The sequence below is a fragment of the Aotus nancymaae genome, unplaced genomic scaffold (assembly GCF_030222135.1).
Source record: "Aotus nancymaae isolate 86718 unplaced genomic scaffold, 86718_ANA_hifiasm-v0.15.2.pri h1tg000059l, whole genome shotgun sequence".
NCBI classification, from domain to species: Eukaryota; Metazoa; Chordata; class Mammalia; order Primates; family Aotidae; genus Aotus; species Aotus nancymaae.
Genome location: NW_026988473.1, coordinates 42,909,862 through 42,934,600, shown reverse-complemented (window position 1 = coordinate 42,934,600; position 24,739 = coordinate 42,909,862). Strand labels below are relative to the sequence as shown.

The following is a 24,739-nucleotide window of genomic DNA, read 5'->3' as shown; positions in this document are numbered from 1 at the left end:
ACTGCACTTCACAGCCTGGGTGGCAGAGGGAGCAAACAAACAAATAGGACTTGTTTAATTTTAAGCTTTTCTATGCAATGTATTTTAACCTTCAGCCCTAACTACCAGTTATTTCTCTTTATTTTTTAGAGACATGGTCTCATTCTGTAGCCCTGACTGGAGTACAAGGGCCTTATCAACATAGCTCACTGAAGCCTCAAACTTCTGGGCTTAAGAGATCCTCCCACCAAAGCCTCTTGAGTAGCTGGAACTAGAGAATAGCTGTAGTCCCAATGTGCATCACCACACATGGTGAAATTTTTTTTTCCATAGACACAGGCCTCCCAAAGCACTCGGTTTACAGGCATGAGCCATCACACCCACCCTAGCACCAGTTGTTTCTAATATAATCTAGCACAAATTGTCATCTAATGTAACACAAAATAGTATACTTAATATATTTAATATACTGTTTTATAAGAGCACCATGACTTTCAGGTATTGTACTTCCCGAATTGGTTTGAAAATGTATGTCCAAAATACAAAACCTTTAAAAATAAAAAAAAAAAGAAAGAAAGAAAAGTCTACTTCTTCTTTCAAATGACAACTTTCCAAATTTTAACTATTATTTCTGAAAGGGATCTAGTCTAGCCAACTTTATTTCATAGATGAAGAAATTTAGATTCAGTGATTTAACTCCAATTAATACTCTCTTCTTCAGGAAAAATACCTCCAACAGGGTGGGCATAGTGGCTGATGCCTATAATCCCAGCACTTTGGGAGGCCAAGACAGGCAGATGGTCTGAGGTCAGAAGTTCAAGACCAGCCTGACCAACATGGTGAAACCCTGTCTCTCTTAAAAATACAAAAATTAGCCAGGCGTAGTGACAGGCGCCTGTAATCCCAGCTACTCAGGAGGCTGAGGCAGGAGAATTGCCTGAACCCGGGAGGCAGAGGTTGCAGTGAGCCAAGATCACGCCATTGCACTCCAGCTTGGGGGACAAGAGCAAAACTTAGTCTCAGAAAAAAAAAAAGAATACCTCCAACAGTTCCTTAAATGGCATGTTATAGACCTGAAAACTATACTCTTCTCTTTTCAAGACATACTCTAGGCTAGGCACAATGGCTCACACCATAGGGGAGACCTCATCTTTACAAAAACTTAAAAAAATTAGCTGGGTGTGGTGGAGTGCACCTGTAGTCAGTCCCAGCTACTCATGAGGCTGAATTAGAAAAATCATTTGAGCCTGGGAGGTAGAGGCTACAGTGAGCAGTGATCACACTGTGCACTCCAACCTGGGTCAAACAGTGTGAGACCCTGTCTCAAAATAGACATACTTCAGTTTCCTTACTGGTGGCCCCTCTTAGGCTATACTCAAACAAAATTATTATATGGGGTTTGATTAGAGCATAATGGAATGATGAACACTTCCTCAGTCATGCTGCAGTTAAATTCCCCTAAGACTGGCAAGCAGCCTAAGCCACATCAATTCAGATAATTCAAATAGCATGCTACCAGTAAAGCTATCGACATGCTACACTGTAGTAATCTAGCTCTAATCTCTGATTGATCAGCTGATCAAGTCAAATTATTGCTTACCCAGTCTCTAACTCATATCTCTCATAATCCATTTGCTTACTACTTTAATTCTTCCCCTATACTTTAAGATCTAGGAATATGTTTCTGCTAAAACTAATCCTGTCTGGCAGCCTAGTTAATTAATTTCTAGAGTCTGAGCAACTAGTAGCTCTCTGTAACAACCACATGACTGATTACCCAGATCTTGCTAGGTGAACTTCTTTCTATCTTTAGGAAACTACCCATCCTCATTATTCCTCCAAGATACTTTCTTAAAGCACCCCAAATAAAGAAAATATCAAGATAGTACTGTGACAAATATTTTAGATAAGCAGGAAAAGATATATGTAGGGAGACTTACATGGGTGTCACACCTCTGCCCCACCAAAGGAAAGGGTGGAGAACACATGTGTTGAACTAGAAGTGACCAGTCTAAACTAAAAAGGTCAAGCAGGGGCAGGAAGTTGAGTTTTGCAATGAAAGCATTAGCAACCTATGCTTTGGGTTTTGAGCTGAAAAGAAACTGTTCCCAGGGTACTCTGTTTTTATACTTTGCTATTTATCTTGCCATTTTCACAACTTTATAGGCTCCTAAAGTATGAAGAAACTTTAAAGTTATCTAGTCAAGAGGTCCCAAATGTGGGTCTAAGGGAGTAACACATTTGCTGCATCAGAATCACTTAGGGAAAGTTTTGAAAAAACAGGTATCTTCCCCCTGAAATTTCACACTGTCTTTTGGCACCCCTTCCCCCAAATCAGGACCGAGTAGGCCTAAACTCTGTAGGACACTGTGACATATAACTAAATTTGGGAAGCCATTTGAACATCTCCTATGACAGGGAAATTACTCCTTCCAAAATAACATGTTGTATTACTGAAGGGCTGGCTAGGTTCAGTGGCTCATGCCTGTAATTCCAGAACCTTGAGAGGCCGAGGCAGGCAGATCACCTGAGGTTGGGAGTTCAAGACCAGCTTGACAAACATGGAGAAACCCCGTCTCTACCAAAAACACAAAATCAGCTGGGTGTGGCGATGCATGCCTATAATCCCAGCTACTCAGGAGGCCAAAGCAGACGAATCACTTGAACCTGGGAGACGGAGGTTGCGGTGAGCTGAGATCACACCGTCGCCCTCCAGCCTGGGCAACAAGAATGAAACTCTGTCTCAAAAAAAAGGGAGGGCTTTTAGAGTCAGATGGGTTTGAATGTCAGAACTTTGCTTCTTACAAACAATTCTGTGGCCCTCTCTTTGACCTCCAACTTATGGAAATTTTCAAATATACACAAAGTAGAATAATAGAATAAACACCCAGGTATCCATCATTGGCTTCAACACTTATCAACACAGAGCCAATCTTGTTTCATCTATAGGCCCTCCAAACCCCAGTACCTCACTTGATTTTATTACATTTCATTTGTAAATGCTACAGTATACATCTCTAAATATGACTCATTTAATTATTTAACTACAATACCATTATTATACCAAAATATTAACAATAATTCCTTTTTTTTTTTTTTTTTGAGATGGAGTTTTGCTCTTGTTGCCCAGGCTGGAGTGCAATAGCGCAATCTCGGCTCACCGCAACCTCCATCTCCTGAATTCAAGCCATTCTCCTGCCTCAGCCTCCCGAGTAGCTGGGATTACAGGTACCCGCCACCACACCTGGCTAATTTTTGTATTTTTAGTAGAGCCGGGGTTTCACCATGTTGGTCAGGCTGGTCTCGAACTCCTGACCTTGTGATCCGCCCGCTTTGGCCTCTCAAAGTGCTAGGATTACAGGCATGAGCCACTGCACCTGGCCAATAATTTCTTTTAACTTCTTTACAACTCAGCTTCCTCAACTGTAAAACAGGGATGGGTCATACTTTGGCCTCACAGGATTCTTGTGAGCTTTCTGTCTCAGTGATTAAAAAGAAAAAGAAATACAGAAGAGGTCTTTGGCTTTAGCCATGGTGGTAAAAAATAATAATAAATAAATAATTTGGTTTGCATACATACAACATAAATAAAAACCATATAAGTTCTTGGGTTCCGAATCCCAGTCTTGGAGCTTTGGACAGCAAATAACCCACCTACCCAGAAACCTCAACCTGCTTAAGATAATGACTACATTATATCTGGAATGGTAATGTCAGCTCAGCTGGGATAATCTATTTCTCTCAGTAGGTAAATGACTTTTCAACAATGGGAAGTTCAGAATTTAAGACATAATTAAATTAATCAAGGTAATTTACAAACATCTGTATTAACTTCAAGACAATCTATGTATTGTAGCTACAATGCATTCATTATGGGGCTCTGCCTTCTACCAGTGCAAGGGTTGAGACTCAGCTCAGCTCCCTACAGAATAAGAGGCTTCCTTTTCTTTGATAGCAAAACTGCAACTTTTCATAGCCCCAGTCGGTCTCCAGGTTCTAGGCAGTTGCCCTCCCCAAACAACTATAAACAGCTGACATCTCAAATCCAGACTACATCTCAAATCCTGACTCTAGGCGCTAAACACAGAATTCATTTCTCTCATGAGAAATCTATAAAATGGAGACTCACAGTTGGGGAGTTATCGCCCTATTCAAAATTGACCCAAATATGAATCCAGCAGTGACCTGGGCCCTGCAGGATGGGAAGATCGGGGGGACCAGTGCCTTCCCCCCACCGCCCTTTTTTTGGAGACAGGGTCTTGCTCTGTCACCCAGGCTGGAGTACAGTAGTGCAATCATGATTCAGTGAAGTCTCAACCTTCTGGTCTCACATGATCCTCCTACCTCAGTGTCCCAAGTAGCTGGGACCACAGGAGTATGCCATCATACCTTGGCTAATTTTTTTAAATTGTGGTAGAGACAGGATCTCATTATGTTGCCAGGCTGGTCTCAAACTCCTGGGCTCAAGTGATCCTCCCTTAGTCTCCCAAAGAGCTGGGATTATAAGCGTGAGCCATCATGCTGTCTAAACCTTAACACCTATTTTTCTTCCTCCCAGACATCTAAAATGGTTTTTTAAAGTCAACAATTCAACATAAACCCATTCAAATCATACAAAATCTGTTCCTCCTTCCCCATCTAAATGCTAGTTAACTCCCAAAGACAAAATAGTAGTTCGGTACTGATCTAATTAACGGAATGATATAATTCACACTAAAATAAGAATGAGGCTTAAACATTCCCAGGATACACAGATACAAGAGCAAAACACAAATCTGCAATGGTATTATTTCATTCTTCACTTTTATCAATACAAATGTTTAAAGTGAGAGTCCTTTAAATTGCTCTTCACTCTCTGCGGTTATTTTTTCCTTCATTGATTTATGGTTAAAAACAACAAAACAAAATGTGTGAGAATTTCTATAATGGGGCTAAAAACCAATATTCTTTACTTCTGTTGAAAAAAATAAAAGGAATAAAGAAGAGAAAGAAGGGATCATATGTAATGAGGAGACATGGAGAGACAAATTTAAAATATCTTAAATGCCTCTCAGTGACAGCCAGATCGTTCATTAGAGGCTTTTTATTTACAATCCTAGAAAAATATTAATAACAAGCAATTTTTCAGTTGGCCTAATCACATTTAATCCTTTGCCACACAAGTAAAGGATCAAAGCACACTTGAGAGCAAAGAAAAACAAAATGAAAAATAAAAAATATTCCTTTTTCTTAACAAATTACGCACACAAATATGAACTCTGTGTTATACTAAGTTTGAGAAGTTAGTAAGAAAAGACTATACCTGAGATATATGGCCCTGGACTTTTGCAAGCTGAGTTGTTCGAATATTTAAAGACTGGCTTCTTGTTACAGTTGCCACAGAAAGGGATTTTCCATTCAACTTTCTTTCAAGATGACAATTTGCTGGCGATCTCTCTTCAAGAAGAACAGCATCCCAAGGATCCTTTTCGAGCAAACTTGAAACATTTTTCTCATCTTCATGGTCTAATACCTCCACATTATCCACTTTAGGCTTACTTAAGGGATCCAAGTCTAACCAGTCAAATTTACTGATATCCTCAGACTTTGGAGATACCTGTAGATTGCTGACTTTTGAATCTGTTATCTCCAAATCAGTCCTTGCTTTCCCATTTTTTAAAAATTCTGATGTACTAGCTATTTTGTCAAATAGTTTTGCCATGTCAGGACTGACTACTGGACGACAGATAGGTAAGCTTCCTTGTGGATGAAAGGGTGTGGTAGGTGTCAAAGGATATGAGAAATATGGAGATTGTCCAGGAAAACTTAAATATATAGGTTCTGTAGATGGAAAACTGGGCATTCTTGGATTGAAGCCATTCTGGAATGCAGCCTGTTTACTGTAAGTAGAAGGATAAATAGAAGGTAAAGCATAAGTGGAAGGCCCAGATAATCCAGGTGGCCACTGTCCTCTCTGAATAGTAGGTCTAAAGTAGAGCTGTGCTGAAAAAGAAGGGCTCAGAACAGGAGTAACTGGCAATAAAGGTGTTTTTCTAGTCTCGAAACTGTCATCCAGCAATAGTTTCTCAAGTTCAGCTTGAGTGAGCTTTTCTACATCAATATCTAATGCTCTTTTTTGGGAATCTGATTCGGGAAACACCATGAGATCATAATCCTGTTTGTTATAAACATGTGCTTTTTGTCTGGTGCTACTTGACAACTCAAAGCCTCTCTGATTGTCAGGAACTTGTCTATCCTTTTGCAGTTTTGCTAAAGCCTCTGCTTCCATCTGTAATGCTTCTTCTTTGTCCACATCTTTTGCTCTTGTTGGTTCCAGATGTGAAGATGGACATTGTTTAACTCCGCTGTTGCTGGATACCTGAGACATGTCCTCTAAAAAGACCAAACCTTTTTTTCCCCAATCTATTTTTTTCTTGTAGCTTCCAAAATAGCAAGACCTATACATAAAAATAAACATAACACTCAGTTAGATTTCTAAACATATTTTGTCTGCAACTTACCCCATATGACTTAAGTCTCAAAGCCACTTAGAAAAATATACTATAAAATAAACAAAATAAAACAGTTGGATGAAATCTTGGTGAAGGAACACAACACTTCATACAGTATTGGGTTACAGAAGATGTTCAGATATACATTACTTTACCCCATTTCCTGATCTAACTGGAAAGCTGGCACAGTGAATGAAATTTAGACGCTTTCATTTTAGCAGCCACAATGGCTGCCATTAACCAGTGGTACTTCTGGGAGAATTCTTAATGTGAAATGACTTAAGTGCTAGTCACATATTTCCAAGAGTTCAGACAGGGTTTACCATTATGCAAAAATAGAAAGTCAAAATGGTTTTTGAACTTTTGCAATTTGTTAAATTGCTCAAAAGTCAATTAGCAATAAAAACATCCAATACCTAGTCAATACAATAGGAAACTATTATTTTATCAAAATACTTATGTGCAAAACTGATTAAAATTTTATAATCCTCCAGAAATATTAAAAATATATAATGTAAGATGGATTTAAGTAATAGGACTAGAGTGTTAAGACTATTAGAAGTTCTGAGGTAATCTTCCAATCAAAGATTAAATTACAGCAGAATTGGTCATAGTTTTAATTACATTTCTATTCTGATTATCTGCAGTTAAATCAATAGTTATAATACCAAAGTTTCTCTTTTTCAAAATCCTTAAATATTTATATTCATGAAAAGACAAGAAGATAATTTTTAAACTTTCTCATAGGTTAGCTTATAAAAATTTAAACTCCTCTATTTAAGACACTTAATTCAGACCAAGATTACCCTGTGAAGCAATATAACCAACTGAAAGGTTGCTAAGCTACTCTGTATCACAGGGCATGTTTCCTGCTTCTAATCAATATGATGCAAGGGTTAAATATGGGTCCCTTCCCTGGAGTCACATCACCTTAGTTTAAGAAGGTATATGACCTTGGGCAAATGAAAACTTTTCTGTATGTCTTAGTTTCCCAATTTTTTAAATGAAAAAGTATCCATCTAAATTAGTATACAGACTAAATGAAATAATACACGTAAAAGTGCTTTTATTGGCCTTAAGCATAAGCAATAAATAAGTGGTACATATTATTAATCTAATCTGGCTTGTGATATATCTAATTTATATACATAGAAAGAAAGAAAGCTCCTGTTTACATTCTATGGTCTTTCTTTCTAGCAAACACAATGCTTATCTACAGTATATGCTCAATATATGTGTGATGCAAGGAGGTAGGGAAAAACCCAGAATGAATTCAAATTAATATAATACAAATGAAAATCCTAAGTGTTGAGGTAATACTAAACAACAACAAAATTAGTGGGTAGGACATGAAGAAAGAGGAATTCGAAGAATGTCCTTGGAATGTTCTTGGAGTATTATTTTGCAATTCCTTCATACAACTATTTTCCCTTCTGTGGTAGACTACAAAGCATGGGCACAATGTATATTTAAAATATGTACACTTTACTGTATATAAACTTTATATCAAAAGAAAAAGCCGTAAATATTGAACTACTGCTAAATATGTACGAAGTACTTAGAGGAAAGAACTAATGTCTACCACTTACTTTTGTTGTTGTTGTTTAGAGACGGGGGTCTCACTATATTACTCAGGCTGCTCTTGAACTCCTGGCCTCAAGCAAGCCTCCTGCCTCCGCTAGGATTACAGGCATGATCCACTGTGCCTGGCTCTCCTCCCATTTCAACACACATACTCTCACCCCATGGGATGTGATTTTGTTGCTCCTCCCATAAAGAGGAGGGATCTATTTCTTTACTTTCTAGAGCTGAGTGGGCCTTGTGACTTGGCTTTTACCAATAAAATGGAAAGAAGTGACACTGAGGGAATAGGAGTTCCAAATCTAGGTCCTAAGAGGCTTTACTACTTCAGCTCTTTGTCTCTTGAAATGCAGCCACTGTCATGTGAATGCTCACTGAGGATAACAGAGGCCAGCTAACAGCCAGCACCAACCACCAAATATGTAAGTGAAGCCACCATCTTAGACCATCCATTCACACACAATTGTGATGACCACAACTACATGAGTTCCCAAAGGTGAGACCAGCAGAAGAAATCACCCAGCTGAGCTAAAGCCAAATTGCTAACCCACAGAATCACTTTGGAATGGTCTACTACATAACAAAAGAAAACAGATAAACTTTTTCTTATTACTTTGAGAAAATAAACTGCAAGCCACTTTACTATTTAACAAATTTCTGTGTCAACTTCTAGCACCACCACCACTACCACCACCACCACCACCTCTGCCACTGCTGCCGCCACCACCACCACCACCACCTTCCTTCACTTATCCTCCAACACTATCCCCATCACCACCACCTTCCTTCACTTATCCTCCAACAACAAACGGTTTTCTTTTCCTTTCTAAGGCAACCTCCTCCAAGCATATTCTTAACCCCACTGAATTCCCCTCCACTTCATATCAATGATTACCTCCTTTGCATTGTTAATTTATTTACTTGCTTAGGATCCTATGCCACAAAATTACTTATGTTTTCTCCATATTGAAGAGGGGCAGGGAAATACTAACATTCCTGTTTAGATTCCAGTAGCTTCCATTTTAATTTTCTTTTTTCACTGCCAAATTTCTCCAAAGAGTGACCTAGAAAATCTTTTCTTTACACATTCTGCCTTGGAAAAACTCTACTTGTCCTTCAGGGCCAATTCAAATACTGCCCTCTCTCTTTAGCTTTCCCTAAGCAGCTCTTATCAGAATTCATCTTTTTAGATCAACCAAAACATTTTTATCACAGCTTTCTCTTCTTCCATAGACCTTTTGATGTTTTTGCCTATTTAACATCTTTGCTTCTGGTTGTAGAATGTACAGCTTCCATTTTGAAGAGTGATATCCCTTTATCCCACACAGTTAAAATAGAACTGGCCATCTCTGCCCTTGTCCTCTAATCCCATCCACTCCAAATCTGGACCATACTCCAAATCTGGCCCATCAGAGTAAACTCCTGGACTTCTGCTGAAACTATTTGGAAAGAAAGTTTTTATTTGAGCTTACTAAACTCAGATATAAGCCTGGCCTTGCTGTGGCCATCTTTGTCACTGCTTGAGGAGATACTACCTAAGAATGTGTCCAATCCAGGAGAAAACAGAGCTAAGGTAAAATGAAGAAGGACAGATTCTGGCTAATATTACATTAAGCATCTGGATCCAACTATGCCCAAGGCCATCCTTTCATTTATGTAAGCCAGTAAGTCTCCCTTTTAGCTTAAGCCAGTTTAAAATGAGTTTCTGCCATAACAAAAAATGTCCTGATTCACAAAGAACCTGTGAACCTATGTGTCTACCCAACGGACTAAAATAAGCTTAAGTGCAAAGGCCAACTTGCTCATTTTTGTAGTTCCCTACAACATTATAACGACCTTGCTTAATGAATAAGAAACTTAATTTACTGAACATGTGGGGTTTTTTTGTTTGTTTGTTTGTTTGACAGGATCTCATTCTGTTGTTCAGACTGGAGTGCAGTGTCACACTCTCGGCTCACTGCAACCTCCACCTCCTGGATTCAAGCAATTCTCCTACCTCAGCCTCCTGAGTAGCTCGGGCTACCCCCGCACACCACCACACCCAGTAAATTTTTATAATTTTAGTAGAGACTAAAAGGTTTAGTAGAGACTAATAGGGTTTTGCTATGTTGGCGAGGCTGGTCTTGAACTCCTGACCTCAAGTGATCCGCACACCTCAGCCTCCCAAAGTGCTGGAATTACAGGCGTGAGCCACTGCACCTGGCTGAACGTATGTTTTAACAAGAGGGAATGAAGGCTATTGGACATTCTTAAGGCATTTCCAATGGCACAAGAGTATGGATATATGGTAGGAAAAATAAATCAAGTATAATCACTTGTTGTGGAACACCACAGTATACTGCCTGTTTTTCACAAAATCAGATGTATTAAAACAAAATAACAGCCAGGCACAGTGGCTCATGCCTGTAATCCCAGCACTTTGGGAGGCCAAGGCAGGCAGATGACCTGAGGTCAGGAGTTTGAGACCAGCCTGGCCAACATGGTGAAACCTCATCTCTACTAAAAATACAAAAATTAGCTGGGTGTGGTGGTACTCGCTGGTAATCCCAGCTACTCAGGAGGCTGAGAAAGGAGAATCACTTGAACCCAGGAGGCAGAGGTTGCAATGAGACAAGGTGGCCACTGGACTCCAGCCTGGGCAATAAGAGAGAAACTCTGCCTCAAAAAAATAAAAATAAAAATAATAGCATTTTACAAAGAGAAAGGCTACTTAGATAGAATTCACCTTCCACAATACCAATTTGTTATTTAAGTATTCTCCTTGTTGCTGTATTTGGTAATAAACAATACACATTATTCTGAAAGAAGGATCTAGATTCTTTAAATGAGTTTGCAATAGTTTATTCACTGGAGAATCCACTTGTTCTAAATATTTCAAATGATTGTTAACTCTCATTTACTGACAAAGGTATAAAATGAATCATTTGAAATATATTTTAATAGTGAGTATGGGTTTTTCTCACATCAATTTATTTCCTTGCTCTATTTCTAATACCAACACCCAAAGTAGTATATGCTAAAGTAAATTCAACTCTAAATAGTAAAAGTGAGCTGACTGCTAGCAGCTAAGTTACCAGTTTTAGTTTTCCAAGAGGTTATCATGCATGCATACTCAAATGGCAATAAAAGGACTTAACATGATTGTCCAAAAGTAACCCTGGGCTTCAGCTATTTTTCTGGGGCTGCTGCATTGACATGCTCCATTAATTTTTTAAAATAAAACTTCATTTGATGACAAACATTTAGCAGGAAATAATTTCCTACATGATCATTCAAAATGAAGACTTCAATGCTAATGTTCCCCTAATTCAATCTGAGAAAGACAATATAACTAGTATTTGAATGAGGACTGCATATCATCTGCCAAAATTTTCCCAACATAAAGTAACCCAGTGAAGATCACAAGGCTGTAACTACTTTAAAATTCTTCAAAAGAGGGCAATTAAACTATTCAGTTAAACGTTTGGACACCATTTGCATACTCCAAAACAGAAGAATTAATTTAAAAGTTCTTGGCTTCTTCTGTGTTAGACATTCATTTACAATTTAAATTTAAATCCCAGAAAACAGAAAAAAGCAAGCTGGTGCTGTTACCCATCTAAATGTTTCCTGATCTTAAAATTTCAAGACAACTAAGAAAATGAAAAAATAATTATTTGGGTTGAATAATACAGATATTTGTCCTCCAAAATGAAAATAAACCTTAAAGGAAAATAAATTATAGTACCTCCACGGAACTGATTTTTTTTTTGGGACAGAGTAGTTTGAAGTTTTGTTTCACATATGAATTTTTATGAAGCATGTACATTTTATAGTATACTTAAGTAGAGGTTGAGCATTCCTTATCCACAATGCTTGGGATCTGAAGTGTTTAGGATTTTAGATGTTTTTGTTTTCTAGAATATTTACATTATACCTTTATTTACTTATTTATTTATTTAGAGATGGAGTCTCACTCTGTTGTCCAGCCTGGAGCGCAATGACACGATCTCTGCTCACTGCAACCTCCTCCTCCTGATTCAAGCGATACTCCTGCCTCAGCCTCCCGAGTAGCTGGGATTACGGGTACCTGCCACTATGCCTGGCTAATTTTTACACTTTTTTTTTTTAGTACAGATGGAGTTTCACTATGTTGGCCAGGCTGCTCTTGAACCCCTGACCTCAGGTGATCTGTCTGCCTTGGCCTCCCAAAGTGTTGGGATTACAGGCGTGAGCCACCAAGCCCAGCAAAAACTGAATATTATACCACCATTAAAAATAAGATCAGCTGGATGTGGTGACTCACACCTGTAATCCCAGCACTTTAGGAGGCCGAAGTGGGCGGGCCACCGGAGGTCGGGAGTTCGAGACCAGTCTGACCAACATTGAGAAACTCCATCTCTACTAAAAATACAAAATTAGTTAGGTGTGGCAGCGCATGCCTGTAATCCCTGCTACTCAGGAGGCTGAGGCAGGAGAATTGCTTGAACCCGGGAGGCAGAGGTTACAGTGATCTGAGATTGTACCACTGCACTCCAGCCTGGGCAGCAAGAGCAAAACTCCATCTCAAAAAATAAATAAATAAAATAAAATAAAATCATGGGCTGGGCAAGGCGACTCTTACACTTTTGGGAGGTAGAGGTGGGAGGACTGCTTGAGTCCAGGAGTATCAGACCAGCCTGGGCAACATGGCCAGACCCAATCTCCATAAATAAATAAATTAAAAAAAAAAAAAAAGATTATGGGCTGGGTATGGCAGCTTAGGCCTATAATCCCAGCACTCTGAGACTCTGAGAGGCCAAGGCAGAAGCATCAATTGAAGCCAGGAGTTCAAGACCAGCCTGGGAAACACAGTAAGACCCCTACCTCTAAAAAAAAAAAAAAAAAAAATAGAGCCAGGCTCAGTGGTTCATGCCTATAATCCCCGCACTTTGGGAAGCTGAGGTGGATAGATCACAAGGTCAGGAGCTCGAGACCAGCCTGGCCAACATGGTGAAACTCCATCTCTACTAAAAATACAAAAATTAGCTAGGCATGGTAATCCTAGCCTGTAATCCTAGCTACTCAGGAGACTGAGGCAGAAGAATTGCTTGAACCCGGGAGGCAGAGGTTGCAGTGAGTTGAGATCGTGACACTGCACTCCAGCCTGGGGGACAGAGTGAGACTCTGTCTCAGAAAAAATTTAAAAATTGGGCTAGGTGCGGTGGCTCACGCCTGTAATCCCAGCACTATGGGAGGCGGAGGCAGGCAGATCACGAGGTCAGGAGTTCAAGACTAGCCTGGATAACACAGTGAAACCCCATCTCTACTAAAAATACAAAAATTAGCTGGGCATGGTGGTGCACACCTGTAGTCCCAGCTACGGGGGAGGCTGAGGCTGGAGAATCACTTGAATCCAGGAGGTGGAGGTTTTGCTGAGCCAAGACTGTGCCACTGCACTCCAGCCTGGGCAACAGAGAAAGATTCTGTCTCAAAACAAAAAAAATTATCTGGATGTGTTGGTATATGCCTGTAGTCTCAGCTACTCGGCAGGCTGAGGTGGGAGGAACACTTGAGAACAGGTGTTCAAGGTTACAGTGATCTATGACTATGTCACACTGCACTCTAGCCTGAGGGACAGAATGAGACTCTGTCTCTAAAAAATAAAAACCAAACCAAAATAAAATAACTACAACTTCAGTAACCATGGAAAATATTTGATAAAACTATAGTAAATATCTGCATATCTCTACGTATATATATATAGATAGATAGATACTATATGCCCAACATTGCTTTAAGAAATTTATTAACTAATTTAATCCTCACAAATTTTATAAAGTAGCTCCTATTAGTATCCCTAGTTTACAAATGAATAAATTTAAGCATATAAGTTATGTAATCTTCCCAGTCTCACAGCAGCTAGCAAGTGGTGAAATCAGGACTCAAATCCAGGCAGTACTAATTCTCCACAATACACTTTAATGTTATCTGGAATCAGTAAGTGTCTAAATTAGTATAATTTATCCACGATAAATATCAACTTTCATCTTCAATCATAGGGTTATTTTTTCTGCATTAATAAATTTGTTTCTTTTAATTCTATCATGAGGTAATTAATGCTGCTATTTAGTTATAACGTACCAATTTATCAGTTAATTTATCATCACCAGATGACTAGTGAATTTGTAATTTCACTGAGGGCAAGAACTTTTTATCATCTTCTCTCAAACTTCTAACGCAGTCGAATGAATACATAAATGACTAAAGAACATAAGACACCATTCCCTTTTATCAAAGAGAAGTTCAAATTCTGAAACAGAAAAAATAGGCTAAAAGAACTTATTTATTAATAATTCAAATTTTACTAAAAAACAACATGGTTGAATTTAAAATAAACAAGTGGGGTGGGGGAGCAGATTATCTTAAAGCCTAAGAGGGAGATAGTAACAGAAAACTAACTTAGTTGTTCCATCTGTGTTAAAAGGAGAAGCCTCGGTACATGACAAGGTAATATTCTATCTCTACTGATCCGTGGAAGGAGAAATCCTCATCTGATGAAAGAAACCAAGTGCTCTGGTATTAGAAACTGTAAAAATTTGTCACAAAGACAAAAATGAAAGAATGTCCCGGTATTTGGTGTGATTAGGTTAGAGTAACACTGTCCAAAAGAAACAGAATGCGGCCAGGTGCTATGGCTCACGCCTGTAATTCCAGAACTTTGGGAGGCCAAGGCAGGTGGATTACCTGAGGACAGGAGTTTGAGACCGGCCTGGCCAGCATGGTGAAACCCTATCTCTACTGAAAATATGAAAATTACCTAGGCAAAGTGGCAGGTGCCTGTAATCCCAGCCACTCCCAAGGCTGAGGCAGGAGAATTTCTTGAACTTGGGAAATGGAAGTTGCAGTGGGCCGAGATCACACCACCACACTCCAGCCTGAACAACAGAGTGAGTCTCCATCTCAAAAAAAAAAAAAGAAATAGAATGTCACATATAATTTAAAATTTTCTACAGCTACATTAATGAAATAAACAATATATTTAATCTACTTTATCAAAAATATTGTCATTTTAACAGGTAATCAATATAAAAATATGAATGAAATATTTTATAGTTTTAAAAAATATGATGTCCCTGAAATCTGCTGTATATTATGCATTAGCACATCTCAATTTGGACTAGCTATATTTCAAGTGCTCAACAGCCAAAGGTGTCTAATGAACAGTACCAGGTTAGAGTTCATGAAGAAAGAAACAGGAACAAAAACCCTGGTGAACAAGTATCATTGCTTTCTGGGTGGTAAGAAAAAATTTATCTTCCTAACAGTCATCTCTTTCCACATGCCAATAAAATATCGTAAATATTCTGGAGGAGAACAAAATTTTCTTTTTATTTTTTTAAGTCTCACAGATAACTTACTGTCTTCACTTACTTATTTTGTATTTACTTTTTTTGAGATGGAGTCTTGCTCTGTCGCCCAGGCTTGAGTGCAGTGGCACAATCTCAGCTGACTGCAACCTCCACTTCCCTGTTCAAGCAATTCTCCTACCTTAGCCTCCAGAGTAGCCGGGATTACAGGAACTAGCCATAATACCTGGCTGATTTTTGTATTTTTAGTAGAGACGGGGTTTCACCATGTTGGTCAGGCTGGTCTCAAACTCCTGACCTCAGGTAATCTGCCCTCCTCGGCCTCCCAAAGTGCTGGGATTACAAGTGTGAGCCAGCAGACCTGGTCTATTTATTTATTTTCAAGACAGGGTCCACAAGCTTAAGTGCAGTGGCTCAATCATAGCTTACTGTAACCTAGAACTCCTGGGTTCAAGCAATCCTTCTGCCTTAGCCTCTTGAGTAGCTGGCATTACAGGTATGTACCACCACATCCAGCTAATTTTTAAATTTTTTGTAGACACAGGGTCTCACTATGTTGCCCAGGCTGGTCTCAAACTCCTGGCTCAAAGTAATTCTCTCACCTCAGCCTCCCAAAGCGCTGGGATTAGTGGCATAAACCATCGTACCTGGCCAACCTACAGTCTTTAAATGAGGTCTTATCCTTTATAAATTTTAAATATTTAAAGTACATACTTTCTAATTACCTTAATATTCTAGATTTAGAAAATTGTTAACATTTTAGAGAGAAATGTGTTCACAATCAACCACATAGGATAAGTTAGAAAAATATTAAAGTTTTTAAAAAAGAGACAAGGTCTCACTCTGTCACTGAAGCTGGAATACAGTGACATCATCACAGCTCACTGTAATCTCAAACACCTAGAGACTCAAGTGATCCTCCTGCCTCAGCTTCCTGAGTAGCTGAGATTACCAGTATAACCAGGCCCAGATAAAGTTTTAATCTTTTGTAGAGACAGGGTCTGGCTATTGCTCAGGCTGATCTCAAACTCCTAGCCCTAAGCGATTCTCTCACCTCAGCCTCCCAAAGCATTGAGATTACAGTGTGAGCCATTGTCCTGGCTCTAAATAAGTGTAAAGGAATTGAATAATGAAAACAAAAGGCAACATAGAATTCCTTTGTAATTGCAGCATAAAGGCCTCTAAATATGACTCAAAATCTAGAAGCCATATGTGAAAAGATTCAAGCACATAAACATCTTTTAAAATAACTTTTGTTTGGCAAAAAAGCACCAACGAATGTATTCATTTCCTCAGTAAATATTTATTGGCACTATAAATACCTCAGTAAATATTTATGATACTAAGCATAAGGCACTGCTGTAGGCAATGAAAAACAAAAATAAAAATAACTGAACCAAGCCTGGGCAACATGGTGAATCCTTATCTCTATAAAAAAATATATATAAATTAGCAAGGTGAGGTGGCACATGTTACTCAGGAGGCTGAGGTGGGAGGATCGCTTGAGTCCAGGGGGTCAAGATTACAGTGAGCTATGATTGTGCCACTGTATTCCACCCTGGGCCACAGAGCTAGACTCTGTGGCAAAAATAAATAAATAAAAACAATAGAACCATAAAAATGTCAATGAAAAGCAATAAACAGAGAAAAAATTTTTGCTACTCGTATCACAAAGAACTAATCTTTCTAACACATTAAAAAGAACTACTAGGAAAAAAAAGACTGGGCGCAGTGGCTCATGCCTATAATCCCAGCATTTTGGGAAGCTGAGGCAGGTGGATCACTAATGTCAGGAGTTCAAGACCAGCCTGGCCAACATGGTGAAACACCATCTCTATTAAAAATACAAAAATTAGCCAGGTGTGGTGTGGTGGCACATGGCTGTGATCCCGGCTTCTCGGGATGCTGAGGCAGGTGAATCCCTTGAACCTGGGAGGTGGTGGTTTCAGTGAGCCAAGATCATGCCACTGCACTCCAGCCTGGGCAACAGAGCAAGACTACTCTGTCTCAAAAAAAAAAAAAAAAAACCTTTATCCTAAGTATGTACATATAGGAAAAAACACAGTAATGTACCACATGATATTCCAGCCAACAGTAGACCATATATATGGCAGTGGGTCCTCAGGATTACAATGGGTCAGCTTTGGTGGCTCACACCTGTAGTCCCAGCACCCATTCTCTGGGAGGTCAAGGAGGGAGGAATGCTTAAACCTAGCAGTTCAAGACCAACCTGAGCAACATAGTGAGAACCCTCTTAAAAAAAAAAAAAAAAACCCAGGCATGGTGGCACATGCCTACAGTCCTAGCCACTCAATTTCAACTCTTCTGGAGGCTGAAGTAAGAGACTCACTTAAGACCAGGAGTTTGAAGTTACAGTGAGTTATGATCATACCACTGCACCTCTAGCCTGACCACAGAGTAAGACCCTGTCTCTAAAAAGAAAAAAGATTAGGCTGCACTTAGTGGCTCACACCTGTAATCCCAACACTATGGGAAACCGAGGCAGGGAGATCACAAGACCAGGCTGGCCAACATGGTAAAACCCTGTCTCTACTAAAAATACAAAAATGAGCCACGTGTGGTGGTGGGCGCCTGTAATCCCAGATACCTGGGAGGCTGAAACAGGAGAATTGCTTGAACCCAGGAGGCAGAGGTTGCAGTGAGCCGAGATTGCGCCACTGCACTTCAGTCCAGGTGACAGAGCAAGACTCTACCTCAAAAAAAAGAAAAAAGATTATAATGGAGATGAAAAATTCCTATTACCTAGTATTTCCTATACTACACTTTTCATTGTTACTTAAGAGTATGCTCCTTCTACTTAAAAATAAAAAATGAAACATAAAACAGCCTTAAGTAGGTCTTCAGGAGGTATTTCATAAGATGGCATTGTTATCCTAGGAGATGACAGCTCCATGCATGTTATTGCCCCTGAGGACTTCCAGTGAAACAAGATGAGGAGATGGAAAACAGCTATATTTATTATCCTGACCTTGTGTAGGCCTAGGCTACCATATGTGCTAGTGTCTTAGTTTTCAACAAAAAAGTTTACAATGTTAAAAAAAATTAAAAATTTAAAAAATAGAAAACAGCCACTTGTAGAAAAAGGATATAAAGAAAGTACTTTTGTATACTTGTATAATGTTCTTATGTTATTATAAAAGAATCAAAAGTTTAAAAAAAATTTTAAGTTTATAAAGCAAAAAGGTTACAGTAAGCTAAGGTTAATTTATTACTTAAGAAAGAAAAATGCTGGGAATGGTGGTTCATGCTTGTAATCCCAGCACTTTGGGTGGCCAACAGGGGAGGATCCTTAAGCCCAGGAGTTCAAGACCAGCCTGGGCAATGCAGCAAGACCACCTCCCCTAACTACAAAAACTTTAAAAAATAACTAGCCAAGTGTGGTGGCACACACCTATATTCCCAGCTAATCAGGGAATTGAGCCTGGGAATTCTAGGCTGCAGTGAGCTGTGATCACACCAAAGCACTCCAGCCTGAGCAACAGAGTGAGACTGTCTAAAAAAGATCTTTAATTAAAAAGAAAAAAATACATATTTTTACAAATTTAGGATGGTATATATACAGTGTTTATAAAATCTACAACAGTATACAGTAATGTCCTAGGCCTTTGCATTTACTCACTAGTCACTCAGTGACTCACCCAGGGCAATTTCCAGTCCTGCAAGCTTTACTCATAGTTAAGTGCCCTATACAGGTGCATTTTAAAATCTTTTATACCCTATTTTTACTGTGATTTTTCTTTGTTTAGATAGGCAAATACTTACCAATTGTTACAACTGCCTACAGTATTTAGTACAGTAACTAGCTACAGTAGGTACACTATTTAATATATTTAGTACAGTAATATGCCATAAGGTTTGTAGCCTAAGAGCAAAAGGCTATACTACATACCCTAGGTGTGTAGTAGACTATATCATCAAGATTTGTGTAAGTACTTGCTATGATGTTCACACAATGACAAAATCGCCTACTGATGGATTTCTTAGAACGTATCCCTGTAATTAAGCAACACATAACTGTATATAAAGGGTTTGGTACTATCCAAAGTTTTAGGCATCCACTGGGGGTCTTGGAACATATCCCACCAAGGATAATGAGGGATTACTGTAGTAAGATATTACAATCAGTGAGAGAAATGATTATATACTCTCATTGTTTTATGTATATACCAGTAAATTTATTTCTTCTTTCTATTATATTAGAAAATCCTAATTCAATTATAGCTTATCAGGAAGGCAACAATGTTTAGTCGTCACCATATCAGATACTTAATGGAAACTTATAGGCTCTATCTTAAAAATATTTCTGAACCTAAACATTTCTTCATTATGTTCTCAATACCATCCTAGACCAACTAATCATCTTGTTCTTTCCTGGATTATTAAAATAGCCTTCCCCAAACTGTCTCCCTGCTCTGTTTACAACCCCTCCATTCCCCTTCTTTACACTATCCTCATCACTGTAGCTGGAGTGATCTTGAAAAACCTAGAACTTGTCACACCTCTGCTCAGAATTTTCAATAGCTCCTAACTCATTCAGAGAACAGGTACAATCTTTACAATGGTCCACCAGGCACACTAATATTTGCCACCACCACCCCCCCGCCCGTTACCTCTCTCCTGTAACTCTATACTGCTTCTGTCACATTGGCCCCCTTGTTGTTCCTCAAATACCTTATGCTCCCAACTCAGGGCCTTTGCTCTTCTGTTCTCTCTGACTAGACTGTTCTTCCCCTGAATCACTGAATAGCTTAATCCCTCACTTCCTTCAAGTCTTCATTGAGAAGGTGACACCAGTGTAAAGTCCTCCCTGATAACCAAGTTAAAGTTGCAATTTTCTCCAACTCCAGTGCCTATCACCTTACCTTAATTTTCTCCTTAGCATTTACTACCATCCAGTATACTATATGTTTACTTATTTATTTTGTTTATTGTCTGCATTTCCTCCTCTAGGCTGTAAATTCAATGAAGCTAGGATTTACTTTTCTGGTTTATTGCTATATTCCCAGCACTCTAGTCCTGGAACAACAAAGTTTTCATTCAAATATTTGTTAAACAAATAGGTAAAATTAAATCTAATATGGAACAAAAATATCACATTCAAAATGAGTATTTTAACCTAAGAGATACAATAGATTTTTAACCCACTCTTATTGTATTCATTTTTAAAGTATTTAGAAGCCATCTTAAACGTGCCAAATAATATGCCATCAATTTCTTCCTCTGAGGGAAGAAAATCCATATATGTATCTCAGAATTGTTCTTCACAGCCACATGGCCCTTTTTAGTCAGATCAAAACACATTCCTATTTTGAAGTACTTGTGAGAAATATAGTTCACGTCTGCTTACGGATAGAAATACCAGCCTTGGCTGGGCACGGTGGCTCACGCCTATAATCCCAGCACTTTGGGAGGCCAAGGTGAGTGGACTGCTTGAGCCCAGGAGTTCAAGACCAGTCTGGACAACATAGTGAATCCCCACCTCTATTAAAAATACAAAAATTAGCTGGGCATGGTGGTGTGGGCCTGTGGTTCCAGCTACTCAGGAGTCTGAGGTGGGAAGACTGCTTGAGCCAGGTCAAGGTTCCCTGGTGCCACTGCACTCCAGTCTGGGTGATAGAGCAGATCCTGTCTCAAAAAAAAAGAAATACTGGCCTTGGGCTCAACAGAGCAATTTGGCTAGAGATAAATCTTCAGGCGTTATCCATGTACCGCTGAATACCTGCAGTCATGGAAGTAGTTGAGATTGCCCTGGGAGAATGTGTATAGTGAAGATAAAAAAGAAACAAGAAGGCCAGGCAAGGTGGCTCATGCCTATAATCCCAGCACTTTGGGAGGCCGAGGCAGGTGGATCACGAGGTCAAGAGATCGAGAACATCCAGGTCAACAAGGTGAAACCCCGTCTCTACTAAAAATACAAAAATTAGCTGGGCATGGTGGTGCGCGCCTGTAGTCTCAGCTACTTGGGAGGCTGAGGCAGGAGAATTGCTTGAACCCAGGAGGCAGAGGTTGCAGTGAGCCAAGATTGTGCCATTGTACTCCAGTCTGGGTAACAACAGCAAAACTCTGTCTCAAAAAAAAAAAAAAGGAAGAAACAAGAAAGAATTCATGAGAGCCATTAGTACATGAAGACTGGTATCAAATAAATACAAGGAATAGAGTATCCTAAGTTGGAAATGGTTAATATTGTTAGAAACTACAGAGAGATAAAGGACTGGAAAAAAATTACATCTAAGAACTCAGTGATGTTTACAATAATAGCTTTATCGAGATATAACTCACTTAATATAAAATTTACCTTTTTAAAGTATACTATTCAGTTGTTTTTAGTATATTCAGGGGTGGGTGACCATCACTACTACCAAGTTTCAGAATACTTTCATCACCCCATAAAGAAACCCTGCACCCATTAGGGGTTTCTAATTAGCAGAGTTTCACATTTCCCCTCCCTAATATTAGTGATTTTAAAAGACAACAGTTTTGGAGAAGTATGAAAAACTAAAAGTAAGGAATTATAGTAACAAGGGTATATTATTCTTTCAAAGGGAACTAGGAGACAGGTAAATAGGAGGAGGTGGTATCAGGAATGGCTGTTTAAAATGGGAAAGCCATCAACATGCGATAGACTGAAGGGAGGATCCAGGGAAAACATCTGAGTTGTACAGAGAAGATATATACTAGTTCAGAAACTGGATACAGTTGAATAGGATACAATCAGAAACACAGATGGAAGGGTTTGACTTAGAAAGGAAGAGATGACTTAGGGGAACTATGGTGATAAAAGGAAGACACTACCAAATCAATAACTAAAAATGAGGGACTGCTGGGAGCCAATGGTATGAAGCAGATTTGCTGTTTGCTAAATTTTGGTAGTTTTTAAATTTTTCATCATTTTCATGTTTTACTATTTCAAAGTAAAGATGATAAATACAGGGATTTGGGGCCAGGCACCATGGCTCACGCCTGTAATCCCAGTACTTTGGGACGCCAAGGTGGGTTGATCACTTGAGGTCAGGAGTTTGAGACCAGTCTGGCCAACATGGTGAAACCCCATCTGTACTAAAAATATAAAAATTAGCGGAGCATGGTGGTGCATGCCTGTAATCTCAGCTACTAGGGAGTCTGAGGCAGGAGAATCACTTGAACCCGAGAGGAGGAGGCTGCAGCAACAGAGTGAGACTCTGTTTCAAAAAAACAAAGGAAAAAAAAAAAGAAATGTCACAGAGCAGAGGACACACAAACACATACTGAATTAAATTTCAGAAAGTGATAGCCCTTTAAGAAGAGAGAGAGAGGCCCATCAGTACTCTTCCCTGGTGCAGCAGCACCAGGAGAAAATGTACTATTGACGGGGTAAGAAGAAACAAGCCAGACTCTTTAATTAAAAATTTAAGAAATTTTTAATGCCAAATATAGGCTAGCATGACAGATTAAAATTCCATGGAATGGTGAAGGTAAAGCTCAGTAGTCTAAAGTGCTGAAATAAGAATTACAAAGAGCCCCAGACATGGAACCCATCTTTTCTAAATACACAGGTTGCACATTGAAAGCTGAAGACAGGTCAGAAGAACTGAGAGATCCCATTTGAAGTATATAGGCCTCCCTGAAGTACAAGGCAGTTATCTTCCAAAGGAGGGTTGGCAAGCAAGCAGAGAGAAATCCATCTGAGGTACTCCAAGCTTTCAGCTACCAAAGGCTGTGGAGGCAAGGAGAGCTGAGAAAAAGCCCTCCAAGGTATTCCAGGCCTCCACAGAATGTAAAACAGCTGCCCTTCTGAGGCAAGGGTAAGAGGTATCTTGGGACACAGAAAGGAAAGAAGCAGGACTAAAGAACAAAGAGAACCTCTCAGCGACCTGAAAAGCTGGCAACTCAGCTGGCAAAACAGATCTCTGAAATCATGTCAGTGCTTAGATCCCAAATCCTGCTGAGAAGAAAGTCATAATTCTGCCCCAAAGTATTTGAACCCAGTGGTAAATTGAATCAAACTATAGCTACAACAAAGTACAGGTTCATCTTATTTATAAATTAGACTGACTCGATTTAGTGGCCAGACAGAATAAATGGCATTTTGGAGGTAAATACTAAGTAAAAAATAAGTAAACTTCAGGTTTTCCTTTTGTTCTATAGAAGTTGTCTGGTATACAGGCCAGGCACAGTCACTCATGCCTGTAATTCCAGCACTTTGGGAGGCCGAGGGTGGATCACCTGAGGTCAGAAGTTCAAGACCAGCCTCCCAACATAGTGAAACACCACCTCTATTAAAAAATACAAACACTAACCAGGTGTGGTAGCATGTGGGAGGCAGAGGTTGCAGTGAACCGAGATCGTGCCACTGCACTCCAGCCTGGGTAATAGAGCAAGACTCCATCTCAAAAATATATATATATATAAATATTACATGATCTAGTAGAAAAGACAATATGTATGAAGTGATGAGGCATTTCAGCAGAGTAATAGGAACTATAGAAAAGAAATACTGGAAAGGAAAAATATATCCAAAATCACTAATTAATTAGATGGACTTAGCAGAAGAAAGGACTGGTAAACCTGAAGACAGATCAATAGAAAATATCCAAACTAAAACAGAAAAAAAGAGCAGGGAAGGGGATACAACAGCATGTCTAAGTTCTATGGGACAATTTCAAATGGTCTAATGTAATGTATAATTGGAGTCCAAGAAGGAGGAGAGAGAGAATGAAACAGAAGAAATATTTTAGCAGGAAATGGCCAAGAACTTTCCACAAGTGAAGAAAGACATCAGACAAAACCAAGAAGCTCAGTAAAGCCCACGCAGGATAAAAATATACTAGAGGATTCACCTAATGAGGTTATAATATAGTTTAAATGACTACTTGAAATAAATGATGCCAGTTTTTATTAATATACAGAGTTAGGGTCAAATCCATCTATTTTCTAGAGAGTTTGTTCCTAAAGAAACCATGGAAGTAAGTTTTAATTTTACATCCTATCCTAAAGAAACCATGGAGGTAAGTTTTAATTTTACATCCTATCTAGTAAAGAACTTAGCCTTGCCCAAAGACAGGTGCCCTCTGCTCCTGAGAAGTAATCTATGTCATACCTGATAGGAGTGTCTTTCTGGGCAAGGCTGACTAACTAGAAAGGCCAACCATGTGATTTAGAGTGGAGACTTCGGGTCACCTGGTATCAGTCTGAATCCAACCTGGAGACTGAGTTCAACTATGTGGGCAATCCATCAATCAAACGTGCCTATTAAATGAAGTCCTAATTTGAAAATCTGAAGGCCGGGAGCAGCGGCTCATGCCTGTAATTCCAGTACTTTGGGAGGCGCAGGCAGGCAGATCACAAGGTCAGGAGTTCGAG

At 39.2% G+C, this 24,739-nt stretch overlaps 1 protein-coding gene across 2 annotated transcripts in view; it reads right to left on the bottom strand.

Moving 5' to 3' along the window:
* PIK3C2A (phosphatidylinositol-4-phosphate 3-kinase catalytic subunit type 2 alpha) overlaps positions 1–24,739 on the bottom strand; it is a 113,120-nt gene that overhangs the window by 78,528 nt on the left and 9,853 nt on the right. The window contains exons 2-3 of one of the 2 annotated variants that reach the window (XM_064365135.1): positions 14,830–14,971; positions 5,282–6,416 (exon numbers count right to left, since the gene is read on the bottom strand). In XM_064365135.1, the coding sequence (XP_064221205.1) occupies positions 5,282–6,346 (1,065 nt within the window). In that variant the 5' untranslated portion in view covers positions 6,347–6,416; positions 14,830–14,971. The remainder of the gene's footprint in view (positions 1–5,281; positions 6,417–14,829; positions 14,972–24,739) is intronic. The other variant, XM_012456555.3, reaches the window with a different exon arrangement.